Source organism: Ursus maritimus, unplaced genomic scaffold (genome assembly GCF_017311325.1).
Source record: "Ursus maritimus isolate PB19 unplaced genomic scaffold, ASM1731132v1 scaffold_5, whole genome shotgun sequence".
In the NCBI taxonomy this organism is placed as follows: domain Eukaryota; kingdom Metazoa; phylum Chordata; class Mammalia; order Carnivora; family Ursidae; genus Ursus; species Ursus maritimus.
In genome coordinates this window covers 50307415-50318275 of record NW_024426663.1, presented here as the reverse complement: position 1 = coordinate 50318275, position 10861 = coordinate 50307415, and the positions used below count along the sequence as shown (strand labels likewise).

General features: G+C 35.8%; 1 protein-coding gene across 3 annotated transcripts in view; it reads right to left on the bottom strand.

Moving 5' to 3' along the window:
* The window catches only part of YIPF5 (Yip1 domain family member 5), a 12530-nt gene extending 1777 nt beyond the window's left edge, over positions 1–10753 (bottom strand). The window contains exons 1-6 of one of the 3 annotated variants that reach the window (XM_008691448.2): positions 10600–10742; positions 10353–10478; positions 9946–10065; positions 3444–3616; positions 2504–2649; positions 561–742 (exon numbers count right to left, since the gene is read on the bottom strand). In XM_008691448.2, the coding sequence (XP_008689670.1) occupies positions 561–742; positions 2504–2649; positions 3444–3616; positions 9946–10055 (611 nt within the window). In that variant the 5' untranslated portion in view covers positions 10056–10065; positions 10353–10478; positions 10600–10742. Of the gene's footprint in view, positions 1–560; positions 743–2503; positions 2650–3443; positions 3617–9945; positions 10066–10352; positions 10479–10599 lie in introns of all 3 variants that reach the window. The other 2 variants (XM_008691447.2, XM_008691449.2) reach the window with 2 other exon arrangements.
* Positions 10754–10861: the final 108 nt, after the last annotated feature.

Genomic DNA, 10861 nt, shown 5'->3' with positions numbered 1-10861 from the left:
CAGGAATTTACACTTTCCTTTTTAACCTTACCTAACATGTTATTTAACAATTACATACTTAAAGCTGCTTACAAGTGCATCTGAGAACATGGCAGGCTAGTAACAGCCTCCTCCCATAAAAAGAATGTTTCGTTTTCAGTTAAAAAGCTGCCAAACACAGAGTATGTTCATTCACTTAGCATATGCCCAACATCTTTAAGAAATTAGATATAGTCTAAAAAATATCAGAGACAGTAAGTATAATTTTAACAACTTGTTCTTTTCATGCAATATTTTAGTTAACAATCACCACCGTTTGGTTTGTTTACTGACACTGGTAAGTAAACACAAAAGAAGTGAAATTCTTTACCACAGATAAAAGCAGAGATGGTATAAAAGATTTTAAAATTTATTCTCAGTCCCACTGTTCACCACTGAAAAGCATGTAGTACAGTCCTCATTCACAACAGGCACTGTATCTCATGTTTGCTGAATCAGTGATTTATATTTAACTGATGGTGAGATAAATCCTATTACAGAGAATTGGTCAATCAATCCCCAAAATAAAGATCAGTACTTACTGCAAAGAAAATATCACTGCAAAGCTGGAAAGTAGGATCATGGGAAGAAGACAATATCCAAGGACACTTGCCACACACCCAAATGAAACACCTGTCATACTCATTAAGTTTAATAAACAGAACATTCCTAGACATCCAATTGCACTGATCCCATATACATAGCCAAACTGGATTTTGCCAGCCTATGGGTAAAGAAAAGATTATAGGTTAAAAGAAAGAAAATAAGTTCTTTTTGGTCTTACTTCACCTAAAATGGTACAGGTAAGAAAATATTCACGTTGTGAGCATCAAAATCTGCAGAGACATCTATTCTTTATGCAGAATAGTAAAACACAGATTCGCTTTTACAGCTGTCTCAAGAAATCTGAAGTATCCACTTCCCAATACACAGATATCTGGTTTTTCATTTTCCAGTTTACTATTTGAGCAATTCAGCAAATAAAGATACAAAATCACGGTACAATCACCTTTAAGTAGTAGATGTCTAAAAAGAAATCTAGCTGATTTTAAGCAAATAAACTACACAGACAAGATGAAAAGCCTTGCAGAATGTTTGGACACTATCTAATATTACTTGAAAGCACCTAATACCACCAAAATTGCCCAGAAGCAATTTATTCTCATTGGTAGATGTAGTTGCAATCTTTGTAACATGGCTGTTAAAGGAGCTAAGAGAAAAGAAGGCAGGATAAGCAGGACACTGTGGTTCTATGGGGAGGGGAAAAGAAAACTGATTAACAAGTAAGAGAAATGTAATGGAAAATATAGTTTTCGTTCATTATTTTTCCAAATTGTTGGTAGATTTACAGTCTTTTGACAAACAAACAAAAAACAAAACTTAATTATGCTCTTGTAAAAAACATTACTGAACAGACTTAAGACGTATAAGTCAGTTAAATTGCTGTCGTAGTACTGTCAAGATATATGAACACTGTACTCAAGTCATACTATGATGAAAATCAGTCCACAGAGAAGATTTCAAAAACTTCCTGGTTTGTCAGATTTTGGACATATAAAACTAAATCATGAGAACGCCTCTAAAGATTACGTTACATGGAAAAATTCTTGTCATTTTTGTTAGACTCAGTATTTATTTGTAAATATGTGAGTGTAGAAGTTTCAAAGGGTTCAGCTGGGATCACCAACGAATTCACTAATGTAGTAATAAAACCTCATACTTGTACAGCACATTAAAATTTTTCAGTGTTCTCATATAACCTGTCTGGGTTAATCTGTAAACAATCTTGTGAGGTGGGAATCATAGGATTATCTATCAGAGGGAGCTGAAGGATGAAACGGCTTGCTCCAGGACACAGCAGGAGCAATGAACTGATGCCCAGCTTTTCTGGCTAAAAATCCCATCTTCTATCCATTACATCATTTATCTCTTCTAATTCAGAGACATAAAACACAACAGATACTAACAAATTATCTTTACAAGTATTCATTTTCAATATACTTTAACATTTGTAGGGAGGTAGGAAATAGACAGTAAAACGTCTTATCCTTTAACATTCCAATTCATTAAAAATTAAAATAATACATAGTAAAGTGACAACCAGCACCACTATAACAACAAAACACCACACAAAGTCCATAGATTTAAAAAAAAAAAAAGCTATCATTAAAAAACATAAACAAACAAAAGAGCAACAGGCTAAACAATGTCAATTGCTAAAAAGAAGGAAGTTTGATGAGGGACTGAAGCCACATGTTATTATTTGTTTTTTTCCTCTAATAATTAGACCTTTTCTTGGAACAAAAAATTATTTCAAAATATACGACATTTATTATCAATGGAGAAATGATGAATAGGTATATAATCTAGGCAATTCAATACCATTCAAAACACATGTATAAACAGAGTTATGAAAATGGCTCCTGGTGGAACACTGAAAGATTGTTCTCTCCTCTCACACTGAGAGTTCAAACTAAAATCTTACCAGTAACAACGTGGCTCCAAAAGCAAGGCAAAAAACCATCGGTCCTGCCAAATCAGTCTCATTCATGATGCTGCCGTCTGCTACTTTTAATGGATGTAACACTGTTAATGTTTTTTGCCAGATGTGGTCAAAATTGATACCTAATTCTAAAGGAAAAGAAAATAAGACAATTAGGATTTGTGACACACCTTCAGTTTACCAGAATTTATGCTGCAATAGGAGACAAAATGAAACATTCAGCATCAAAAGAGAATCTAGCAATATGAGACATTTTGCTTAGTCCTCAATACCAGTCTTCACTGATTGTGGTGCTTACTTCACAAATATCCTATTTCTGGTTTGGTGCTGGAAAAGTGTATGGATGTGAAAAAATACAACATTCTCAGCTGTGACTGTGTAACAAAGAATATATGGGCAGTGTTAAGGAATTCTTTACCTGGGGCTTCAGGAATACCTGGAGATGCTATGAAATTGTATATGAAATTATGTTTCTATGCACAGGTGTGCATTTTTCTGAGAAGAGTATTCATAACTTTCATTAGACTTTGAAAGGGTATCTCACCCTCCCAAAAATGTATAAAATTACTGCTTTATGGGTTTTAGGATACAATTTGAAGAACTCCATACTTTTCAGTGATGTTACTACTTTTGCCAGCTTCTTCCATGTAGAATAGTCACGGCCATGCTACTTTCATTTCTTCCACTGACAGACTTTAATTAGTAATGTGAAGTAAAAGTCAATGCACATACTGACATAACTATCACTTTATAAAGATCTATTAAAAAAATCTGGTCCCCGATGGCTCAATGTGGTTTCATATCTGTTTTTTTCTATAACATTATTCTTTTAAAGGAAAGGACAAGTTCTCCAAACTAAGATATATTTTCACTGACCAGAAGGGCAATACAGAATACTATGAAACACTGCAAACAATCCTACCTTCTAATAAAGGTGGTTCATCCTCAAAGTTGTTTCCATAGAATGGCTGAGGTGTCGTTGGAGTGTATGCCTGAGCTGGTTGAAAAATCTGCCCAGTGTATGGCTGTTGTGGCTGCATCATGTCTGGAGGGACAAATCGGCCTTGCTGCGAGTAGTCATAGCCAGCATACTGTCTGTAAATCAAAGTACATTTCTCAGAATTATGTCAACAGTGGATATCTCTGAGACCTAGGTTGTCATAGTCATGCAATTCCTAGAATAGCTACTTTGCCAGTTTTCATAAATGGTATTGAAATGATAACTAAGACCAATCTAATCATCTACAATGGTAAGTTGTTTTTTTAAAGAATCTTCCTGATGATGCCAACACTCACACAGCACATAAGCATTTTACAAACTATGAAACTTCTAAACATTAGGTGGTCAACAACTTAAGAATTTTATCTATTTCTCCCTCTCCAGGAAGTATAAGTAACATGAAGAGAGCTGTTAAATACAATTGACGCCTAAGACTATGAATGAAAATGTAGCATGACAGACTTTGTACTACATGCTATGTAATTTTCCACTGTGGTCTGGTTCTCCATTGAATGTAATCATTCTTCCTCACTTTTTGTAGTACGCTATTTTTTGCAAGTGGGTAAATCTCTTTAAGAACAACCACCAATTTCAAATACAGAGTGGAAAAATTCAAGCCTCTTTCTGTGAAAGCTTTCTGAATATAACAAAACATTATTAGTACATCTTGCATTTGAATAGCACTTCTAAGTTTTCAAACTAGGTGTACACCTGTTTCATTTGATATGTGCTATAGTAAATCCTGCATTTCGTAGAAAAAGAGACTTTACCAAGGCTATTGTAATGATGATAACAACAGGGAACAGAAGGATGCTGAAGCAGTATCTTTACTATGGACTCTGGGAAACAAACTGAGGGCTTCAGAGGGGAGGGGGAGTGGGGGACTGGGATAGGTCATTGATGGGTATTAAGGAGGGCACATATCGCATGGTGCACTGGGTGTTATACGCAAATAATGAATCATGGAACATTACACCAAAAACTAAGGATATACTGTATGGTGACAAACATAACATAATAAAAAATTATTATAAAAAAATTAAATAAAAAACCGTTTTACCATGTTCTGGGCTTACCTATGAACAGGTCTAATCTCATTACATAGTAAGAAATATAGAAGTAAAACAATTATTTTAAAAGATATTTTTAGAAAGAACTGAGAAGCCTTAAAGATCCTTTAAGTTTAATCACCCCTAAAAATTTAATAGTTCCCTTTTGACAAATATAAAATCTAATGATTGCCATGAATATTGAGATTTTAAAATTAAATCTAATTTTTCAATTCACTGATCTTGATTAAAAGCAAATTCAAGTAATGGCAAAATTTCAACTACACATAGCCCTCTGGAGAGCCCAATGGGACTCTCAAAATTTACTTACTCCCTAGACCAATCCAAACTTTAAAAAATGCTATTTATTTTTCTGATTATATAGTAATATAAAATTCGATGAAACACTATTTTAATAGCAAAAGATAAAAAACAATACGAACAGTTACCAGTAAATATATTGTAATAGGGGCATAGATTACTACGCACCTGTTAAAAGGAATGAGGTACTTTTATGTGTACTAATAAGGAATGATAACCAAAAGATACTTAGTGGGCAGAGTTGAAAAACACCCAATGTTCAGAACAGTATATACCATATGATATACTGTGATGGTACTTATTGGACTATATCTGTATGTATATATTTATATACACATGTACACACATTACGTATAATACATACAATTATGTACATTTAGGTATAATGTAACATAGATAGCATAACATATAATTATATAGGTAAAAGGACCTGGAAGCCGGGGGAAGTGGAAGACTTAATTTTCATATTAAAAACTTCTGCACCTTTAAAAGTGTTGTACATTTACTATTCATTAAAATTAATTCATTCTAAAATGTTATAAATAACATATAGGTATATATTAACTACTAAAAATTTCCAAAAATATTTATAACCTATTTGAATGTTACTGTGTCAAGTGTTTAATGTGAATTATATCCTATTACCTCACTACAACTTTAGGAGGTTGATTTTATCATCCTTCCATTATAAAGATGTAGAAACTGGTATTTGGGTGAAAATGATTTGCCTGTGATTTTGTCAGGATTCAAAGCCAAACTTTTTGACTCCAGTGGCCAACTCTTAACAATTATAATAAAAATCACCCCCAAATCCTACTTTATGGAGAGAGCTATAGTATCTTCTTTCCATATATACCTTTCCCCTGTCATTTTTATATGCAAATATGTTGATTTCCATTTATTTACACACACACACACACACACACACACACACACATCCCAAAACAAGATGGTTGAAATGAACTAGGACAAGAATTAACATTTTTTGATTTAGTGTAATATGCTATTGTATCGATCTGTTAGAATGTATGGAGGCTTCTACAATCTGCATAAACAGATTATATTTTATTCTCTCTCTCTCTCACAGAAAAAGACAAGAGAATATGAATGTGTATGCAACAGAAAAACTAAAAAGAATGGTATAGACCAGTGGTTCTCAAACTCTCTGCTCTTAGGATCCCCTTATACCCTTAAAATTTATTACTGGGAACCCAAAAGATTTTTTATTTATGTGGGTTATATCTGTCAATATTTATCACATTAGAAATTAAAACAGCAGCATTTAAAATATTTATTAATTCGGGGCACCTGGGTGGCACAGCGGTTAAGCATCTGCCCTCAGCTCAGGGCATGATCCCGGCGTTACAGGATTGAACCCCACATCAGGCTCTTCCGCTATGAGCCTGCTTCTTCCTCTCCCACTCCCCCTGCTTGTGTTCCCTCTCTCGCTGGCTGTCTCTTATCTCTGTCGAATAAATAAAATCTTTAAAAAGAAAAATTATTAATTCATTCAAAGTAATAATTAACCTGTTACCTATCAGCATAAATTTTTATGAAAAACTACTTTAAAAGATTACTGAGAAAAGTGGCAATGTATTACATTTTTGACAATCTCATTAACATCTGGGGTTTAATGGAAGATAGCTAAAAATCCTTATATCTGTTTCTGCATTCAATTTGTAGTGATGTATTGCTTTAGTTGAAATATGTGAGGAAAATCTAGTGTTGCAGACAAATAGTTGGAAAACTATTGAACAATCTTTTCAGATTATCATAACTATTCTTTTCATACTACATCAAAACTCAAAGTAGTAGTTTTTAAAATTTAAGTTGCAACACAGAAAATGGAACAATACTAATAAACTTTTTATACTGTTAGAATACACTGATCTGTCTTGAACTTTGAATGGATCCTTTCTTTACTCAGGTATGATATTGTAACATTCACTGCTGAGTTAGAAAATATTAATGTGAGTATACAGCTCTTCCAAACACTGACATATTTAATATAAAACATATGTATGAGGTATAAATATAGGAAAATCGTATTTGTTAATATCACTGATTTTATCAGAAAAATGGTTAATTACCGGAAAGCTGACAAGTTCACAGTAATGGACACAGTTTTCCCAAATCCTCATTTTTACCTAAAAACTTGGATTTAACCATTGGCTACACATACTGTCAGTTTTCTTTCTTGAAGTAAGAAGCTCAATTATTTCATCGTTGAGAAAGTATCTGTGCAGGACTCAAGTCTAAATAACCATAGTTTGTCTGGATGTTTTTTCCAATAAAAATGGTTTTCATGAAGAGCAGCTGATACAGTCTGTGATTCAAATTGCACAGGGGCTTTTCCTCGAGAAAATCATTGTACTTCAGTATGAACCAGAGGTGCTTTATGACTGTTTCCCATTTTGTCACAAAGAATATTTTTAATGTGTGTACTAAAGGGTCAGGATTTAATAGCATCATAATTTTTACTGCTTCATCGAGGGCATCCTTAAATAAAACTGGTTCCCTCCACACCCCAGCAAGTGTGTGGCAATGAAGAATACAACGATTACTAGAACAATCTGATGCCCTTGTCTTGATTCATATTCAGATACTAGCAGTTTTGCCAATCACTGTTTTTACAACATCAGTACAAATGTCAACACACCTGAAAAGGTAGTGTCTTAGTATTGTTATAATAACAGTTTTAACTTTAAAGACTCTCCGAAAGTTCTCACGGATCCTCTGGGGTCTGCAGTCCACATTTTAGAACTTTTCATATAAAATCATAAATGTCATATAAGGAACAGAATTACTACAAGCAAATGATAGCTTCAAAAGTGGTAGCATCATTCCTTCTTTCAGATGCAAGGTGAGAAAGACAACACCATGGAATTTTACTGTTTTCCTATTCTGGAAGGACCTGGTCAGGAAAATTTGTGGCTTGCTCCTGCTGGGTATAGCATGATAGACATGATCTTTAGAGACTAAATCAACCCTGTATTCCATATAGGTATTTAACAGTTAAGTCAAAGATGAAAAAATACTAGCTTTAAATACTTAAAAAATACATAGCTGGCATTTTATAGGCATATCTAGCATACAATGTGGGACCTGTCCAATGGGGCAATCATAAAACTCAACAGATTAAGACTAAAGGGTCTTTTACTTTTTGTTGTAGTTATATTAATATATAAATGATGCTTATAAATGAAACCCAATTATTACTGATAATATATTAAACTTCCTGTTTTCCTAGGCTTCATTTATGAACTCATATTTGTTAACTGGCAATAACGGGTATGTAAGCAGCTGCAATAAAACTTTATTATACTGAAGCAATGGTTACTGGCACATGATCTGGCTGCAATGGAATTGTGAGAATATTTAGCAAAAGAATATCTAAACAAACTCCCTATGGGAAACTGAAAAGAGAGGATGATATCTGGAATGAAAAGAGAAGTCACACGTTTAACTGATGCAAATATGGACAGGACAGGAAAGAAAGGCAGAGATATATAAATCTAGGAGGCTGTGATTTAAATGTAATAGTTCTGCAGAGGCCAAACATCATTTAGTTAAAAATAGGCCTGCGTAGAGAGACAGGTTTTCCAAAGCCCTTTGGCTGCACTCTGGCCAATCTTTCATTCATTTTCCTCTAATACAGGTTAAAACAAACAAAAAACAAAAAACATTTTTAGGTAAATAAATAAATGGAGATTTCTCAACACGATTTTTCCAATTCTGTCTAATTAATTGTTCAAAAGAGATAAACTCCTGATAGTATATAAGAGAATTTAACTTAAGGAAAAAATGATTCACAGTATTTTTCACGTGCTCCCTCCCACTGTTCAGTGTGTTAGGTTTTAGGGGGGCAAAAGCCTTAGAATGTATCAAATTAAGCAGACTCAAGGGATCAACAGCTTGTAAACCTATAAAAAGTACAGCTTATATAAGACAGACCATACTGAGGGCTGAACTTGATTTTTGCTTTGCTTTTTAAATTCTTGGGCATTTTCATTCATTAATTCAAACATGTTCTCCTACTACATGTTTCTCTCAGATTGATTCAATACACAACCTTCTCTTGCTCTCATCCTGGGAGACTCTTCATGAGGTTTTTAATTCAGGGTTCACAGATGAACATCAGACGGCACATCAACTGTGCAGTGACATGCATATTTATGTGGGCATTTGAGTGGATGTATTTATATTTCAGAAAGAGGCTCATCGTTTTTTTAAGATTCTTGAAGGGGTCCTGCACTATCTAAAAAAGGTGAAGCCACCATGGTATTGGAAATGACTGATGAGATTATCTGTAAAAATCCTAAAAAAACTAAGAATATGATGTCCTAGAGGAGACTGGTGGAAAGCCTCAGGTAAAGTATTTCTGCCACTAACACCAGAGACTATTAAAAAATCAGGGTTTTGTTGTTTTGTTTTGTTTTGTTCTTAGCAGTTAAGGGCTGAAAGGTTTTGAGTCCCCCTCTTCAATGTGCAACTGGCAACCTGTGTGTACTGACCAAAAGGTTTCCATATGAGCGTTAATAAAGATGATTATCACTTGCTATTAAAAAAAAATATCACCCGATGATTCATAACAGGGAGCTTACACTGCTGAACAGCGTCACTAAGCCCTTTGAATTAACCTTGATAAGGTCTGAAATTTGGACTGACTTAACTTCTTAAACTAGCCATCACAAGATTTTAAATTTTTAACTGGTTCTGTAGATGAAATGGCCTAGGTATCTTCTAGATACTTAAAGCTTGCATCCCTATCTTAAATGATGTAAAAATACTATTACCAGAAAACAGTTCTTTAACAATCTACTTTTGCACTGGGGGCACACCTGAAGATTTCACTTTTAAGTGAAACTATAAATAGCGCAATCCCTTCAAACCCAAACCAGTGTCACAGATCTTTCCAGAGGAAGGAAGATTATGAAAAATCACATTCCTAACAAGGGACGTGTTGACACATTGAGTTTTAGGCACAACCAAACAATGAGGATACAGGCTTTCGCTTCAGTCTGGACTAAATATTGTCAAAGGTGACAAGTTACTTGCTATAGGGTCCTCCACTTCCTCCATAATCATAGGACTGCTGTGACTGGTCATCGATGCTGTAACTTGTCTGGTAGAAATCCGTGTTTAAGTTATCAAACCCTGCCATTGCAAATTATCTGAAAGAGAAGAAAAATGGCACGTAGTGTTTATACCCAAGGTCCTACTGAATTCGTTTCGATACGAAGCAAAAAGCCTCAGGAGGCAGTAAATTATTTCTTCTGGAATTGGGGGAACGTCATCTGGAGGATAGGTCCAGGTGGGAGTTGCACAGAAAACGTCTGGTCTCTAAAAGCGGGGATGACACCTCCACTTCACGGAGCTGATATGCCCGGGTTAGGGTAAGGGGCGTGGGAGAACTGGTCCCATGGAGGTCTAAATATCAACAACAAAGACGATTCCTCACCTCAGGGCAGACCCTGCCGCTGACAATGCGACTGTCTCCTTGCAAAATAAGGCCTGGGCCTTCCGGGTAAGGGGAGACTCCTGGAAGGCCGCGCTTGAGGTACAGGGGCTGCGTCAAAGCAAGGGCCTGAAAGGGAGTGAGGGTCTGAGCGAAAGGACCGGAACGCGGCGCCGAACGGCGGCAACAAGCCGCGCTGCACAGGAGTGAAGAGAAGCCGAACAGTGTGCTACAAGCCTGGGACACTCACCAAACGCTAAAGCGGCGGTAGCGGCGTCAGCTGCTCCAGCAACCCCCCCCAAAACCCCCCAACAACGCTTAACACCCTGAACTGACTCCGTTGCTACGTGTCACAGGGCCAAAGAACTGCTTCCGGAGGACACCCGCTCGCGCAGGCGTGTTGGCAGATTTGTGCCCTTCTAGAGCGGGTATGGGGCGGGGCCAGGAAGGAGGAAACCAGCTGTGGAGCATGCGCAGTATCGACGAACTTAGTCCAGTGGCGGGCCAATGAG